This window comes from Psammomys obesus, unplaced genomic scaffold, assembly GCF_907164565.1.
Source record: "Psammomys obesus unplaced genomic scaffold, mPsaObe1.curated_primary_1811, whole genome shotgun sequence".
Taxonomy (NCBI): Eukaryota; Metazoa; Chordata; class Mammalia; order Rodentia; family Muridae; genus Psammomys; species Psammomys obesus.
The window spans coordinates 6,938,519-6,956,327 of NW_026592710.1; the positions used below are offsets into that span (position 1 = coordinate 6,938,519).

Consider the following 17,809-nt stretch of genomic DNA (forward strand, 5'->3'; position numbering starts at 1 on the left):
GTGTGTGTGTGTGTGTGTGTGAGTGTGTGAGTGTGTGTATACTAGTGCAGTGTCTTCAGAGGCCAGAGGCATCAGATCCCCTGGAACTGGAGTTATAGACAGCTGTAAGCTGCCGTGTGGATGTTGGGACCCAGACGCCTGTCTTCCGAGAGAATAGCAAGCCCTCCTAACTGTGGAGCCATCACTGCAGCCCAGGAGTGTAGCTTACTCAGGCTGGGAAGCTCGCTCAGTGCAGCCTTCTGCCCTAAGCCTGATGACCTGAGTGTGATCCCTGCGACCCACGAGGTGGAAGGAGAGAACACGCTCACAGAAGTTGTCCCCTGGCATCTTCACATGTATGTGTTCATTCATCCCTTATCCACAGATGAGTGTGTAAGTAAATGCAGTCATCTTTTTAAAAGGTTTTTCATCTCCTGTTTCTTCCCGGCTGGACCCTTCTAGTTGCTGGCCCTGTGTTTTGCTCTCGGACACTGGGGAGACATCTGCACTCAGCAGACCCTTCCTCAGAGTGGGCGTCGGGCAGGAAGCCGATGGTGGGGGCTGGAGAGGTGAGCCAGTGTGTGCTACTTAAATGGAGCCTCTTACCCTTGAAGCCACGCAATGGAAAAGGCTTTTGCATCTGAATTTTTCCTCTCTTCATTTTGCCACAGACAGAATTGTATCACACATCTCTAAAATGAGTAAAATGGCATTTCAGCTTCTAGTCTTTATAGACTCTCTGAACTTTAGGAAAGATCATTCTGGTCCCTTTTCATTAATAATGAAAACCAGGGGGCAATAAAATGTTCTTAACGCGAGCCTGGCAGGAATGCGGCAGCAGCGAGGGTGAAGGGTGAGCTGCCAAGGAACTACAGGTGTTTCTCCGGCCTGGGGAGGGCAGAGCTCCCATACGGTGGACAGCTGTGCAGGGTCTGAGCTCCCAGGTTGCAAGCTCTGGCGGCCGCTTGGCCTTAGGGTCTCAACGTCAGCAGAAAGAGGCTGCGCTTGCCCAAGCATGGGAGGTGTGCATGTTTGAGGCAGCTGATGCAGCAGGCTGGGGTCTGGTTTTCAGCCTAGTACAATTGCCTTCTCCTAGGATAGTCAGTGGCCAGTGGCCATTTCAGAGGTAGTGGTGAATGTGGTTTGCTGATTGCAGCACCATGGGAAGGTGTTCTCTGGGGATTAGAGTTGCATAGACTGATAGTCCCTCTGGAACAAGGACCTCTCAAAGTGTGAGAAATCACTCTTCCACCACATTTTTCTCCTAAAAATGACTTCCACTCAATAGAGGTTGCATCTTGCCTCTGGCATGGAGAGCAGAGCTGGCTAGAAGAGAAAGATGGAGCAACAGAAAAGCCCACACAGGACTCGGAGGCCTTGCGTCCCAGGGTCCAGTGAGAGGTTCGCCCCCCTCGGGAGTCTCAGGGCCTCCTATGGAACTAGAGGGAATCTGCCTCCCACAGGGATGCCCCACAGCAGGCGAGGCAGTCCTTGCCTTCACAGGATGGCCTTCTCAGATGTGAACGCCTCACTGGGTATCACTGTGTGGTCCAGATGGAGGGTGGGACATCCTTGTTAACTGTAACACAAACCCCAGAACCCACAAAAAAAAACATGGCAGACGTCTTTGAACATACACACACACACACCATCGGCATGCTGCCTAAGACCGTAAGTAGAAACCAAAGAAAAGAAAGTATTTTTGAGTCTTGTCACAAAGGACTAACATCTATGCTGTATAAAAAGTCTCTCAAAAGTGAGGAGGGAAAAAAATGAAATAGAAAAATGAAAAAAAAAAAAACAAAAACAAACAAACCCAAAAACGACAACTATGCCAAAAGGAAAATGTAGACGAAATAAGATGGGTGCCCAGGAGAAGCAGAGGGAAGCACCATTCTGCTGCCACAGGACTGGCAGAATCTCCATCTGATGCTCACACTGGAACAGACACTGCCTACCGGGTGGTGGGTGGACTCGCCACTCTGTGGAGGGACTCAGGCAGTATCTGTCAGAATCACAACCTTGCCTTTCTTCTGACCCATGTCCTTGTGAAGTCTGGGGGCTCGGACTGCCTGGATGAAGCTGGCACAGGTCTGCAGTGTGCTTACAGACTGGAGATGAGCTCAGGGTCTGCCAGCAGGGAGGTTACAGGGACAGCTGCGGGAAAGACATGAGAAATGGGGGGAGAAGAGGGATTTCAGACATGTGCCTTGTACTTTACATCTGTGTAACATTCTTGGAAGAGCCACAAGGAGCTATGGACAGCTGCTGTTGTGGTAGAGAATGCCTCTTTACACTAGATTGGCTTTTGCTACTTTATGCTTAAACTATGAGTCTCATCAGAATGTGTAAAACAATGGGAGTTGAAGGCTGGGAAAGGCCATTATGTTGATTGCAAAACTCCCAGATTCCCATAAAACTGTGGCCAAGATGAACTGGGCCATGTTGGGGAAATAATGAGTACAGGTGACTGTGTAGTAAAGGAGACATTCTTGGTCCCATCTTGCCTCTTGAGAGCGTTGTTCAGTAGCCCAGGTAGGAGAGATCATGGTGACTTGGCTTCCCTGGCTGGCCACAGACCCACAACCCCTCCTCTGTGCCCACATCCCACCACAAACCTACATGAAGCCCTGCTCCTCTGCTTTGGTCCTGAGATAGCAGATGGAAGCCAGTACCTGAGCTTGCAGGCCCAGCTGGAGAGGGAAGGGAGGGGCAGGAAAACTCTCTGAAGCACCAAAGGCTCAGTGGTAACAGCCCTCCACTGAGGGTTCCCACAATGCTCCTGTCCCTCCTTTCTCCCAGACTCACCTTCTCAGCAGAGCCTGGCAGGCACCTTGTGGACAGTGTTTCAGCCATTACTGCCAAGTGTGCCCACCATAGTCTCTGTCCTTCCTCTTGGCAGCTCCCCTGAGAGGAGGCCTACTGCCTTCTGTTCCAGAGGCCTGGAGAGAGCTGGCCAGATTTCATACCCAAAGTCCACCAGTCCCCCCACTTCTTCTGTGAATCCTTTGTGGGAGTGTAGAGAACCCACCTCTCGTAGGCAAGTAGACTCTCATCTGGAACTGTGGGGACTTTGCTCATAGGGGACACGTTCCAGGACCCCAGTGAAAGCCTGAGACTGGGTCCTCTGTGAATACACAGCTGTGCTAGGTTTAATTTACAGATTAAGCATAGTAAGATTAACAGTGACAAAATGTAACTATGACAGTGTGCTATAAAAAAGGCACTTACCACTCCTCCCCATTGTATCCTTGATCTTGGCAGTCAAGCATTGTGTGTGTGAGTGTGTGTGTGTGTGTGTGTGTGTGTGTGTGTGTGTGTGTGTGTGATTTGTTCTTATTGAGAACTTTTTTCTCTGAAGGGAACATTTGGGCTTTTTCTTAGGCAGAGTTATCAGTGACTCTGCTTTGAGGTCATTGTTAAGTGAAACAAGTCTCACTTAGATTTCATGTTGACATCTGATAGCCAAGATGGTAACCAGTATGTGATAGGGAAGTAGCATATACAGCGTGGATACACTGGACAGAGCTAAGTTGTGTTCTGGGTAGTCAGCGCTGGCTGGCTAAGAGTCCATCGTGCTACTTTGAATGGTGTAAATGTAAAGCCTGTGGGTTCTTTCTTTCTGGAATTGTTTATTTACTGTTTTAGATCGCAGTTACAGAAAGAAAAAACACAGTAAAGTTTGAGTGGGCCTGTATGTGCTGGTCAGTGTGAACTGGACAGGAGCCTGCCCTGAGGTGAACACTAGATGCTCATTCCAGTTCCTCAACAAAATGGCAAATTTAGAAGAATTTCTCCTGAAACTTCTGGGCCCTGATCTGGCCCATCTTTGTGCCTGTTGCAAGAGTGTCCCCCACTACTGGCTTGCCCCAGAGGCAGACCAGTGTTCTCCTGAGTTAAAGAGCTCTGATTGTGGCACTTCCTCCTCTGAACCCTTCCCTACCACTCGTTGCTGTGGGCTAGTACTTGGGCCCCTGACTGTCTTCCCCACCCCACCCACTCTGAACACAGGACACAGGCCTTTGCCCTGTCCCTTGGTACCCTAAGAGGCTGCCTTGTTAGTCTTTTGCTGACTTGTGTCCTCAGAGATTAAGGACTGAGCGAGCAGGGAGGCAGGTCACAGTGGCCCTGGTTTATTGCTCTGTGGGTGGGCACATACTAGCCTCTAGAATGATCCTTTGTTCCGTGACCTCGTAGGCCAGGCCCAAGGTCCTCACATCACCTCTGCCTTCTGACCCCCACAGCTGGACACACAGCTCATAGCTGGCTTCCTCTACCCAGCATCTCATGTCAGGTCACTTCCATCTCAAATGAGACAGGTGGTTCTGGGAGCCTGGGAAGAAGAGAGAACAGAGCTGAGTGGATGTTGTGATGACCACATGACGCTTTCTACAGCTGTGTGTCTCACTTGCCTGCCCACTGAGACAGCCTGAGGAGGGAAGCTGGAAACCTGTCCTCTCTTTCTTCTTCTTTTCCTACCTCCAGGCTCTGGAGGCTCCAGATGGCGAGATTACGGTGCCTTGGCCATCATCATGGCAGGAATTGCATTTGGCTTTCACCAGCTGTACAAGGTAAGTTGCCTCTCAGGGGCCACAGTGTTATGCCTTGCCACCCTATGGCATTCAGCCCTCTGTCCTGGCCCCTGCTTACTTACAGAGGCACTACACTCAGTGGGTGCCTGGCCCAGAGCACAGTGGCTGTGGTGGAAGATGGGAGCGCAGCAGGAGAGGCGTGAGGGCACACAGCTCTGCTGCATCACCTTTCCGCCCTGGATCCCACCCGCAGCACGATCCAGAGGCTGGCCCAGGTATTTAGAGCAGGGCCTGGCACCAGTGAGAAGTGTGTAAATTAGAGGTGGAACAACTGAGTGGTTCTGAGCCTGGACACTGGCGCGTAGCTGTGTGTGTTGAACCTGACTCTGTCCCAGAGTTCAGTTCCCTCCATAAGATGGGGCTGAGACAGATGGTCTGACTTTGCAGCAGTGTGAAAGTGTGCCCACGCACATCAGTCCTCACTTTGGGCACAACAGTCAGTAGAGGAGCTGAGAGGCTTGGATTTGGTGGTTTTGCCCAGCTGCGCCGGCAAGCATTGTGAGCAGGGACCGCACAGCAGGGGTGCAGTGTTGCTCAGTAGTCAGGTGTATTAACACACTTTCTGGGCGTGCTGGCTTATGGCCCTTGCAGAGCTGGCCTCAGTTGCCGTGAGGGGCCGGAGTCGGTCCTGGAATCGTGCGAGAGCAGCGCTGGCTCCCTGCCTGCCGGCACGTGGGAAGCCCCGTCGATGCGCTTGCTCCACCCCGGTGTTTACAGTGAGCTTGGGGAGCCACTTCTCGTTTTCTGTGGATTGTGGTAGCATCTGTATAAATGCGGGTTTTCCCTGGGCCTCGTGAGTCAGCCAGCCCTCAAGAGCAGAGTTGATGCTCACAGCAGAGCTGAGGGCATTGAACAAACATTTCCTTTCCCGCCAGCAGTGGCAAGGCCTGGCCTTGGTGTGGAGACTAGTCTGCAAGCTGCCCAGCCAGGATGGCCCCACATCCAGGCCTGCACACCCTGAAGGAGCATGCTCTCTCCAGAGGCCTCCCACCATTGCAGCCTGCATTTAGTGACTCTTTTTAAAGGGCTCTCCTGAACTTCCAGTCTTCCGCATGAAACGTGTTTAAACCTGGCATTCTCGAATTCTTAGTTTCATACAGAAGCTAATGACAGAGTTGTGACAGAATATAACATTTCAGTGTAGTGTCTGTTGCCAGAATAAGAAATTTCTGCTCAGAAATTCAGAAGCAAAGTGTTTCAGGCGTGGGACTTCCTGCTGTGAGCTGCTGTGGAGCCTCGTGTGGGGCGGCCTCTCTGAGGTCACTAACTGCAAGCCAAGCACCAACACAGAGTTGACAAGTACCTTGGCCCTGTGAGCAGCACAGGATTGGCTCATTGCCAGTGACCCACCTCCCCACCCCGCAGAGAATAGGAGGTGTGGCACTTTGGTTCAGATGTGACACAGGTGGCCATCTGTTTCCTTGGGGCTCTGGCCGCCAGCCTCTGTTTTAGAAAGAAAGGAAACATTGAAATGTTGGTCACAAGGGTGACAGAAGTACATCTTCAAGTATGTCATCTGTTAGTAGTTTTCTTTCAGGTTAGAAAGAGTGGGGGTGTCTTGTTTGTACAGACACAGAGCTTCAGCAGAGCGGTGGCGGCGCCCCCTGCTCTTGGCTCTTGGGAATGGGGGATAGTTGGTTATGCAGCTGAGAATTTCTTGACTGTTATACTTGGGAAACATCAGGCTGCAGTTGATGAGTTTGGCTCAGTTGTGGGTAATAACTCAAACTGTGGCTGCAAAGCACTTTGCAAAATAGAAACGGCTTCTGTGCGCACGCTGAGTGACAAGCTTCCCTTTGAGTCCTCCCGAAATGGGCTCTCCCGCCAGCCCCTGGGAGACCTGCTTTTCTTCCCTAGTTCAAACCTGTGATGGAGAGCAGTCCCTCTTTTTACCTGTCTGGGACCCAAATAGACTAAGAACCAAAGTTCTCTCCGGGGAGCACCTGCCAGGCTCTCGTGCTTGGCGGAAATGGTGTGCTCTCAGGTTGGCGTGCCCCTAGGTTGGGCACCTAGAAGGTCTCCAGGACCCAGACTGTGGCAGCAAAGCACAGTTCTCTCCTCCTTCTCCTAACACCTGTTACCTCCAATTCTTGTTGGATGCCCTTGTCCCACACCCTACAGGTGTTCACCAGCTGTACCCCTGCCTTCCTAAATGATGGTTCTAGGTGCCCTTGTTTGGTGGTCCTGCAGTCACCAGCGTAGGCTTCCTGTGTCTCCTGTCTTTCAGTTCTGGAAGGATATAGGCTGTTTGTGAGGGAAGCCCCTTCTGCTCTTTAGAGACTCGACGGTGACCTCTGTAGTAGGCTTCCGCTGTGCGTGCCTTATCCCCACCGTGGAGGATCAACGATCCCAGAAGTCTGTTGGTTTTCCTCTGGTTTCTCCAGTAATAGGAGGTGTGGCACTTTGGTAATATATAGTGTTTACTCAGATCTAATGCTGTGTCTGGATGGGTAAGGCAGTTTGTTTCATTTGCAGAGTTAAAGTGTGAAAGATTTCGAAAGGTTACAGTGAAAAGCAGCCTTGCTCTCCTTCCCAGAAGCCACCGATAGGGCCAGTTTCTAGCACATCCTTCTGCAGCCTCTCCTTAGCACTTTTCAAATGGTATTTAAAATCACCATAGAAATCTATATCTAAGAAACCTAAGTGGAAAGAGTAAGGTCTCCCACACAAAGAGAGGCCTTTCTGAGGCTTAAGGGATAGCTGGAGGCACACCTGTAGCCACACCTGGAGGCTCATTTCTTTTTGGGCTTTGCCCTTGTTCAGGTAGAAGTGTCTTCTAACTTTTTCAAGCACTTTCTTTTCTAGTACGGAGCGTGTGGCTCTTTTGTAAAGTAAGCTGCAGAAGACCAGGGCAAGTTGGGTGGTGGGCTCTTGAGAGACTGGTGCGGCCACCTCCTTACCTGGCCACTTCTTGCAGAAGTACCTGCTGCCCCTCATCCTAGGAGGCCGAGAGGACAGGAAGCAGCTGGAGAGGATGGCGGCGAGTCTCTCCGAGCTGAGTGGCAGCGTGGCCCAGACAGGTAAAGATTAATGACTCCATCAAGTCACCCCTCAAAGCGTCCTCACGCAGCCCCTTTTCGGCCCCTCCCTTTCCCTCCGTCTCCACTCTGTGGTGACTTCATTTATCTGCTCTGAGAATCTGTTCACATTTGCAAATGAAGCCGCCGTCATTTCGGTTTAATTTGAAATTGCTTGTTTACTGTCGGCGCGGCCTCAATTAATTATGTTTTTACGGAAAGGCTCCCAACCTCAGAATATTAATAAGGGGAATAAAATGACAGCCTTTCTAAGGGCTGTAAAGTTCATTTTTAATTTCTGCTTCTATGAGGTTTTCAGGGGGGTTTTCAGTGATTTTCCCCCTTCCCTCGAAGAATCCAATGCAGGGTCAAGAGAGTCTGTAATTACTGTGGCTCCCGGGACCCCTGCCACCTCCTCTGTTATCGACTCCACACGGGTGGCACTCAGTACCTGCTGCCCCATTGATGGCCCGGATTAGCTGGGACCTGTTGTGGCAGAGGTGGCTCTTCTCCTTATGAACTTGTTTACTAAGTGATGCAGGCAAGAGAGCCACCTGTCCCAGGCAGGAGTCTTGCCCCTCACTGGCGCCTGTGCAGAGGAGTCTGGAGCCCTCTAACTCATCCGTCCAATGGACCACTGCTCCTAGGAGTCTGGGGCTCCTAGTAGTTACAGGCCTCAACGGGACATATGCTGGTCGATAGAGAACAGGAGAAACCACTGCAGATGGGACTTGCCTTTCCCATTCCTGGATATGGCAGCGGCCTGAGCCTCAGCCCTCCTGGGACTAAAGCTACCCTAGACACTGTGAGGGCAGTGAGATGAATGAGTAGAGCATGCTGGGAGCTAGAGAGCTCAGGCACGTCCTAGCCAGGCATAATTACAGGGGAGAGGTTTGGACGGATATACTGTTGACCGCGGACAAGCACACAATGGAGAGATGAAGTAGAAACACCAGAGGTTACACACAGTGCGGGCGGATCACCCCAGCCCCAGATAAATCATCCGGGTATAAATTACAGGTAACAGGGAGTTGAGCAGCTTGCAGGTGTGTGGGCGAGGAAGGAACCTTGGACACTGACTTACCAGACATGACGCTTTCTTCCCTAGTGACTCAGGTACAGACGACACTGGCCTCTGTCCAGGAGTTACTGAGACAGCAGCAGCAGAAGGTCCAAGAGCTGGCCCATGAGCTGGCCGCCGCCAAGGTACTTACCTTTGGACCCTTGGGTCTCAAGGCCAAGGTCTGTTCCATGTAGCTCTGAGCCCTGGGCCTCCATGATGTGTATACTGTCTCCTGTGTGCCTGGCTGTCCTCCACTCACTGCCTTCTGTCCCAGGGTGGCCCACAAGGGTTGGCGTTACCCATCTCAGTGAAAGGGAGGCAGCACTGCATCGGTGCAGCACGCAACCATCAAGGACAACCTTCCTGCTTCTGTGCCACCTCCTGACAGCAGGGAGGAAAAGCCACCTTCTGCTGGCTGGCCTTTGATGACAGGCATGCCCCTGCAAGGCTGGGTTGTAGATCACAACTTGGCCAAGGAGGAGTCCGGGCAACAGAGAGAATTGCACCATGGGCAGTTTTCTAGTTCCCCCCTGCCTAAGGCGCTGGGTTTGCCTTGCAGCAGGCACTTCTCCAGACCCAGACTTCATGGAGTCAGATGATCCGAGTAGGGTTGACAAAAGTGCTTTCCAGGCCTTGCCACCCAGATCTGAAGCGGTCTGCTCAGCAGCAGACTGAAGGATCAGTCAGTCCGGGATAAAAGTGAGGGCTCTCCCGTTTGCTAGCTATTTGACCACAGGGGAGTTACTTACACCTTTCTGAGTCTTTGTAAAATGGAGCTGTGACCAGTATCTTCCTTGTTGCACTGCTTCTGTGCTTAAGGGTGGCGCCTGGTACCAGCCAGAGCCCAGGGTTCAGGTCCTCAGCATTGGGCGTGGCAGTGTCATCCCCGAGGTGTTCATTATCTTAGACAGACATCTGTTGGCTCCTCTGAAGGGTCCCACCTGAGCTGCTTCTAGGGATGCTGACCCTCTTTACAGCTGGACTGCAAATCCAGGAAACTGAACATCTTTGCACTTCTGGTAGAGCCTGGGGTCTTTGTTGTAAGTAAGGTTTCCCAAGAGCCCTCTCCCAGCATCCATTTCATCTTGCTGGGTGCTACCACTGCTGGACTGTGTGTCCATTACAGGCAGCCGGAAATCAGGCAGGAAGGGAGCGTGGCTACCTGACTGTTATCATTCATATCTGTGACCTGCCAGTGGCCAGCAGCTATTCCGGAAATTGGAAAACTGTTTCAGGCCCTAAGCTGAGATGAAGACCACGTGTTGAGCTCTGAGTATGGTGGGGCTGGTTGGTTTGGGGCCTGCTGTTGTCTAGAAGAGTCCACAGTTGTCACAGCTCCTGCCCCAGAGAACCTTTCCCTGCTGAAGTGGGGCTCTGGCCTGGCACTCAGGCCCAGTGTGTGAGGACTCCTGTTACCCTATAAACCAAAGACTCCAGCTATGTTTTCTCAGCTGTAATGTAAGTTTTTATATCTGCCTTCCAAACTCCTACTGGAGCACTGTAAAAAATGAAAAGAAGAGCTTTAAGTAATTAAAATCCTACATAAAACTGAAGCCTGTGAGTTTGCTACAACTGTTTTTTAAAGAGACTGGCTAAAAAGCCCCAGATGTCAGATTTTATTTCTAAATCCTGGCATCTGGCACCATGTGCGTTTGGAAATCTGAGTCCTCTGTGGCCAGTGAGTGAAAACTGCTCCCTTGTTAATGGGCTGCTGTAGATTTCAAGGTCTCAGAGAAGCCAGAACAGTGGCTCCCGGGGCCTAGCTGTCTGGTGGTCTGGGGTCGGGACCCTGTGGGGATGTGTATGATGTTGGTCTGCTTCCCGCTCCCTCCCAGACTGCCCAGGTCTTTCTTCCTCACACCTGCAGCTGAGAGGCTTCTTTCTGCAGGGATGTGCCCAGTGGCCATATAGGCTGGCCTACAGTGCCCCCACCTGTGTCAGAAACCAGGGCTCACAGGGAAGATCCGGGGTTGTCCCCTCAGCGCCTGGGGAGAGCCTCCTGCCTCTCATGCCTTCCCACATTCACAGCACAGTCCCACTGGCCACCTACAACCCCGGCTTGTAGACAGCTGCTTGGCCTTTTCTCTTCACACAGTATGGTGTGGTTCAAGGTTTAGTGGTAGAAAGTGTCCTGCCCCTGCCCTTTGGGGACCAGGTTGAGTCCTCCCCACTCAGCTTTGACTTGTCCCAAAGAGTGAATAAGGTTGGGTGGAGTGATCCACAGGTGGTTTTGCTGACAGTGGGGTTTGGCTGTGGGCAGCCTCCTTGACCCTGGGAAGCCTCTGGTGACCTGAGGTCCCAGCCAGGAGCCAGACACCCTGAGCAGTGAGAAGCATGGCGATTGTGTTAGGGTGAGGCTGCCTTCTTGGCCTGCTCAAAGGCAGAGCTGTGGCTGCACAGGTGCTCAGGCCTCCCTGTCTGCCTCCTTCCTAGGTGCCCTCGGGACTGGTACCCTGGCTTATTAGTGCTGATTTCTTGAGGGAGGCGAGCTTTCAACAAGGGGTTGTTGTGAGGTGGCTTCTGTTTGTTAGTGGTTGTTTTGATAAAAGCTTCAAATATTCAACAGTCGTGAAGGATTCTCATGGCTACAGCAGCCCCTCCCACTGCCCCCAAACACATCACCCGCCACTCCAGACACCGCTGGTGTCTGTGGGACAGATGAATGCTTCTGTGTTATTTTGCTTTTACACATGAATCCTGTAGCCACCTAAGAACATGTAATGACTTCTTAGCGTCCTTGTACCCCCAGACAGGGGTTGGGGACTGTTTGGTGTAGGGCGTTGGCACAGGTAGGAGTGACACTGGCAGAGTGGACACAGAATGGCTTGCAGCTGCTGTCCCACCCAGACTCCTCCTAAGTCCCCAGCCCCAGACCAGGCTGGCAGCAGGCACCACCGTGACCCTCATTACCTGTGTTCTGACTTTCAGGCCACCACATCAACCAACTGGATCCTGGAGTCCCAGAATATTAATGAGCTCAAATCGGAAATCAACTCCCTGAAAGGGCTTCTTTTGAATCGGTAGGAGAGGAAGCTCAGGGCTCTGTCTTATCCAAGGTCAACCTGGTGGTGGTGGCGGGGTGGGGGGTGGGGGTGGGGCTTGTGGGCTGGCCCAGCAGTCCCAGGAAGGACAGAACCCTTCACTGAGCTGGAAGATGAAGAACCGGACCTTAGGCACCCCTGCCTTTCCTCCTAAGGGGCCTTCCCACACCAGGGGACAGTGTCCATAGTGTTGCACAATAGATGACTGTCTGAGAGGGACAGCAATGAGCAGAGAGCAGGATCTGCAGGCTGAGCGCTCTGTGGTACATGGCACCTACTGATGCAGGGCACCTGGGGTGGCCACCGCTCCCTGAGCCTAGTAACCTCTCCAGGTTGAGGGCTGCGGGGTGTGAGATCTGTATCCGCAGAACCAGCCCTGTGCTCCTGAAGCTTCCTGGTGTACCCTGAAGTAGCAGTACCTTGTTCCCAGGGCAGCCCTGATTGGGAAGCAACCAGACTTTAAAGCTGAATGAAAGTGCAGTGTTCAGGAAGTTGGAGCGAGCAGTCAGTCCACCTGAGTGTGCCCCAGCGGACTGTGCCTGCGTGTGTGTCTGCCGGGCCAAGGGCTCAGGACCTGTAAGGCAAGACCATGACACCCAAGGTGGGCTTTCTGGGAGCAGCAAGGACAGGGTCAGGGGTGCTCTGAGGAGCCCAGGCTGGAGAAGCACGCGTCCTAAAGCCTCCCACTTCACCATCTTGAGTTTGGGGGCCGTATCTCTACAAAAGATGTGGCCAATCCAGGCAGGGCCTGTGGGTTGCTCTTAGAAGTCTTTGTCCTTTTAAACCTACAAGATGAGTGTCTCTGTGGCTAGGGGACAGTTGCAGGCCATTAGGTGACCCTGAAGCCAAGGAAACAACAGTTTCTTTTGCTCATACTACTGAGTAGTGCAGGGCAGGGTGTGGTACATATGCCACCAGGTTGACTCTGGGGTTGAAGGCTGACTCTGTGGCCAGTGTGGTAGGTGACACAGACCTGGGCAGGAGGAGGACTTGTCTCTTGGATTTCATATCAAAGAGCTGCATTTCTGAGCCATGACCACACTGACCCAACTTCCCAGGTCTGTCCTGGATTGAGCTTCAGTCTAGGCTGTCTGCTGGACCAGGGCCTAGAAGGAGAGCTGGCTTTTCCTTGCTCAAAGCTTGGGCTCCGAGGTCTGCAGCAAAGGGCTCTTGTCTCTGACCCCCTGGGCAGTAGCTAGGATTCCCCACTGCTGGCTTTTGCTGAGATCATAGGCACGTTAGCCAGGGGTTTTGGGTTTCCAGCCTTGGCCCCTTTTGCCTCCTTTCTTTTCCCTGTCTGGTCACAGGAGTGGAGCAGGGACATTGTTGAGTCGGGGCGGGGCAAGCTCCAGAGTCTGTTGGGCCCCCAGCTAGCAGAGCAGCAGCTGTCAAGGCAGGTAGCCCTGTTCTGCTGTGAGGCAAGGCTGCATTAGGGCACTGTTGGGCAGCACGGCACATTTCCGGTGTCCAGCTTGGCTGATGAGACCTCTGGTGGGCCCGGAGGCTTTACTCTTAGAAGGTTTTTTGGTTTTAGTTTTTCCAGACAGGGTTTTTCTGAGTAGTCTTGGCTGTCCTGGACTCACTTTGTAGACCAGGCTGGCCTTGAACTCACAAAGCTCCACCTGCCTAGCCTCCCCAAGTGCTGGGATTAAAGGTTTGCATCACCACACCCAGGTTCAGAGGTTTTACTCTTTTTGTTGTTGTTGTTTTGGTTGGTTTTTTTTTTGTTGTTTTTTTTGTTTTTTTTTTTTTTGTTAGTTTGTTTTGTTGTGAGACAGGGTTTCTCTATGTAGCTTTAGTTGTTCTGGACTCATTTTGCAGACCAGGCTGGCCCTGAACTCACAGAGATCTGCCTGCCTCTGCCTCCCAGAGTGCTAAGATTACAGGCATATGACACTGAGCCTGGCTGAGGCTTTACTCTTAAAAGAAAAGGAAAGGGACTCTATCCAGTCTCCTGGCTTGTGGCTCTGGAGAAACTTAGCAACACTGAGCCTTCAGGGATCAGGGACCAAGGGGATGTGTGACACTGGAGCCAGACGCTGTCACCAACCTCTTTTTCTTCTTCCACTGCCAGGAGGCAGTTCCCTCCCTCCCCATCAGCCCCGAAGATCCCCTCCTGGCAGATCCCAGTGAAGTCTCCATCACCCTCAAGCCCCGCGGCCGTGAACCACCACAGCAGCAGCGACATCTCCCCCGTCAGCAACGAGTCCACTTCGTCCTCCCCTGGGAAGGAGAGCCACAGTCCTGAGGGCTCCACAGCCACGTACCACCTGCTGGGCCCCCAGGAAGAGGGCGAAGGGGTGCTAGATGTCAAGGGCCAGGTGAGGATGGAGGTGCAGGGGGAGGAGGAGAAGAGGGAGGACAAGGAGGACGAGGAGGATGAGGACGATGACGTGAGCCATGTGGACGAAGAGGACGTCCTTGGGGTACAGAGGGAGGACAGACGAGGTGGGGACGGGCAGATCAACGAGCAGGTAGAGAAGCTGAGGCGGCCAGAGGGCGCCAGCAATGAAAGTGAGCGAGACTAGGGCTGGACTGCCTTCCCAGCTCCCCAGGACATCAGTGGCAGGTGGGCGTGAGCCGTGGCTCTGCCTCCATGAGGGGGCCCGGCAACCCAGGTAGGGTGGGCTGTCCTCAGATGCGGCAGTGTGGGGTTGCCTTTCTGTTCACCAGCCTCCCAGACACCTCCCTCAGCCCCAGCCCCAGTGGCTCTGGCTGTCCACAAGCCAGGCGGAGGACTCGGGAGCTCTGCGCTCAAGCCCCTGCCGAGCCCCCTCCTGGACAGGTGTCTTGTCCAGGTGTGTCCTCTGAGTATCTTGACTACCTGACACCATGCATGGCCAGAGCTCATGTCATCTCCTGCCTCCTGTCACCTCAGTGCAGGGGGAACTGCGGCCCCCTTGGTCTTGCTGTTTCCCACTGTGCCCTGGCCTGGCCTGTGGCTTCTTCTTTGCCTGTTCCAGAAGCCAGGGCTCTGGACTTGCTCTTCATCGTGTGGGCCTGCCAGGACCCAGCCTCCCCACTCCCAGGTCCTGGCTGGCGGGTGCTGCCCTTGGGCACCTGCTCAGCCCACCTGCCCTGTTGTCCTCACCACACAAGACCATCCTCGCTTGCTGTGTCGTGGTTCGGCTGCTCAGTGGCGAGGCATGCTGTACGTCTTGCGGTGGAGCCAGGCAGCAGGGCCTTCCTGACCAACAGCCATGTCTGTCCTTCCCACTGAGAAACACATGTTCATTTATGTGATCATGTATGGATTTCAGAATATAAGATATGACTGTACATAATTGTAATAAATATGAGTTGCCATATTTAATTCCTGGCTCTGACCTCATCTGCTAGCTGCTGTGCCTTTAGCTGAGGTGGGTCTCAGCTAAAGCTCCACCAGGTGACCACCAGAGCAGGGCCCTGAGGGATGAGGGGCTTCCAGGGACCTGTCAGAGGCACTCACCCAGAACTGGAGGGCCTCCTTCCTTGCGCTGGTGTCTGTGGAGGGCGACATTCCCCTGAGAGCAGGAGGGAAGGGACTCCTTACTGTATATAGACCTGGTGCTGCGGGATGAGCTGCCTTCCTTAAATGGATGCGCATTCCCCAGGAGCCTGTCTGTGCTCTGCCAGTCCCTCGCTCGCTCACGCCCTCCCTGTCTCCCTTCAACCTTCACTGTGTGCTGAGCTGTGACCAGAGAGCTGGGGCAGGAGGAGCACCTTCCAAGGGACACTCTCGATTCCTTCCACCCAGGGCTGGTCATGCCTGGAGCCGGGGGCGAGTGTCCTGTCATGTGCCTCATGTGGTTGTGGGCCCGTGATGTGGCCACCGCAGCAGGTGGAGCCATGCCCCTTAAGTGGCCTTGCAGGCCACCTCGAGGGGAGGTCATACCAGCTTGTCTGAGGGGTGTGACCTGGGGATGTCTTGTCCCAGAAGATGCCTCCCTCCCTCTCCTCTTTCTCTCTCTGGTCTTTCCTTTATCACCTTACACGAATTCCCAGGACTGGACCTCTAGCCACCTGGTCCCTAGAGAGAAGCAGAGCCCTGGTGAGAGCTTCCCCTGTGCTCATTGGTTTTCTCTGTCCCTGCCTCCTCATGTCCCCAGGAAGCCATGTTTCCTCATTCCTGGGGATGAGCAGGCTGCATGGCCAGGGGACCTTACTCTCCCAGCAGCCCCAAGGAGTTCCAGTGTGAGGAGGCAGGGATGGTAGACCTGAGGTGGGCCATCAGAGGACTGGGCCATGCCCCTCTCCTGAAGGGAACACCTGGATCCTGGGAACACAGCCCCCTTTGGTTCAGAAACCATTTGTTTCTGTTGTAACTTCTGAGGTCCCTTCTAAAGGGAACCAGAAAAGACTAGAAGGACAGATGCCCTAGGACAGAAATGAAGCCACAGTGGGGGCTGGGGCAGGAGTCCACCCCACAATGCTCTGCTTGCTAGGGACATGAGAGCTGGCCTGAGAGGAGGTCTGTGCTTCAGTTTTCCCCACCTGAGGCGTTACCAGGTTGGAAGGTTCTGGGCTCAAGCTCAGAAGAGAAGGGACAGAAACCTGGGTTCAGTTTTTGAGGACAGGCTGGCGTGACTTCAGGGAGAGAGAAGCCCCTCCCCAAAACTGCGTGAGGGCTGCCTAATAAAGGCGGCTGCTGGACAGGGGAAACGGTCCTTTGAAAAAAAAAAAAAGCCTTTCATTAGAAAAATAATGCATTTCATCCAAATAAGGTAAAAATATTTGGAATGGGGCAGAAGTGAACAGCAGGCAGCGCCTGTCAGGCCCTTTCTGGAAGGGAGTACATTATTAAACTCAATTACGATGTCTTTTTATAAAGTGTCGTTTGGGAGAGGACGAACCCCAGTGCTTGTAGACCATGCCCAGCTGGCTTGACCCCCTCCCTCCCCCGCACAAGCTCACATCAGACTCTGGCCTCCCCCGGAGCTGGGTGACTCATTGGAGCTACCTTGGGGCAGTACAGAAAGGACAGGGTGGAGAGTGCCACCCAAGGAGGAAAGAGGTTGGGGGTGGGAGGGTGGACACAGACATCCTCGCTGGGGTCTGTGTGAGGCCTGCACCAGGCCTCCCAGGCGCTGCTGGTGGGGCAAAGGAATGCCCAGGGACTGCTAAGTTTGTATCCCAAATATTGGGCTTCTCTGTTGTGTGCGTGCTTAAATACATATATTTAGGAAAAACTTGGGAGTAGAGGAACCTTCCCCCTGGATGGCTGAGTTATGGCTTGTGTTTACGGGATTCCGCCTCACTCACTCACTGTTTTGGTTTTTTTTGTTTTTTTTTGTTTTTTGTTTTTTTTTGCTTTGTTTTAAATATTTATTTATTTTATGTATATGAATGCTCTATCTGCATCTGTGCTTGCACACCAGAAGAGGGCATCAGATCTTAGTATAGACGGTTGTGAGCCACCATGTGGTTCCTGGGAGTTGAACTCAGGACCTCTGGAAGAGCAGTGTTCTTAACCACTGAGCCGTCTATCCAGCCCTCACTTACTGTTTTTTGTTTGTTTGTTTTTTAATGATGCAACCCTCCTCATGCTGAGTGGCTTGCCCATTGATAGAAGAGTGGTCGATGATTGTCCTTTGGGGCCCTCATACCCGTTACTTACTCTGCAACCCAACCAGGCTTGAGAAGACACTGGCCCTCCGGGGTCTTGGGAAGGCCTCTCCTCTAGGGACTGTCCTGCCACGGCCCCAGTGCCAGGGAAGGAGGAGGCGGGCTGGAGTCGTTCTCAGGAGCACTCTGAATTCTGGGCTGCCTTGTCCTGGTCTAAATAAACACTTTGTGGGACGCCGGAGAAGGTCCCGGGCTCCAGGGGGAGGCACCAGGGAGGTCCCACGCATGTGGAGTATTCCCTGGGCGTGGGGCCCATGCCTCATTGTCCTTTTGGCAGGTGGGTTCTGGCTACTGTCCTCAAGCCTAATTCTGGTCTTGGCACAGGTCTTTCCCATCCAGAGCCGTCCTGTTTGGCCAAGCGGCTAAAGGAAAGATCTCAGCTGCCACCTCAGGGTCTTTCCACCAGGTGACCTGTCTGTGGTATTACACACATTACATAAGGCCACAGGAGCCTGCTGCTTCCTCGCCCCTGCCTGCACAGCCCAGCTCTCAGCTCACAACCCCAAGACTCTT

At 53.1% G+C, this 17,809-nt stretch overlaps 1 protein-coding gene across 1 annotated transcript in view; it reads left to right on the forward strand.

The window, feature by feature from the left end:
- Pex14 (peroxisomal biogenesis factor 14) overlaps positions 1–15,005 on the forward strand; it is a 142,244-nt gene extending 127,239 nt beyond the window's left edge. The window contains exons 5-9 of the mRNA XM_055615242.1: positions 4,465–4,550; positions 7,489–7,591; positions 8,697–8,794; positions 11,580–11,671; positions 13,767–15,005. Of these exons, the coding sequence (XP_055471217.1) occupies positions 4,465–4,550; positions 7,489–7,591; positions 8,697–8,794; positions 11,580–11,671; positions 13,767–14,220 (833 nt within the window). The 3' untranslated portion in view covers positions 14,221–15,005. The remainder of the gene's footprint in view (positions 1–4,464; positions 4,551–7,488; positions 7,592–8,696; positions 8,795–11,579; positions 11,672–13,766) is intronic.
- The last annotated feature ends 2,804 nt before the right edge of the window (positions 15,006–17,809 follow it).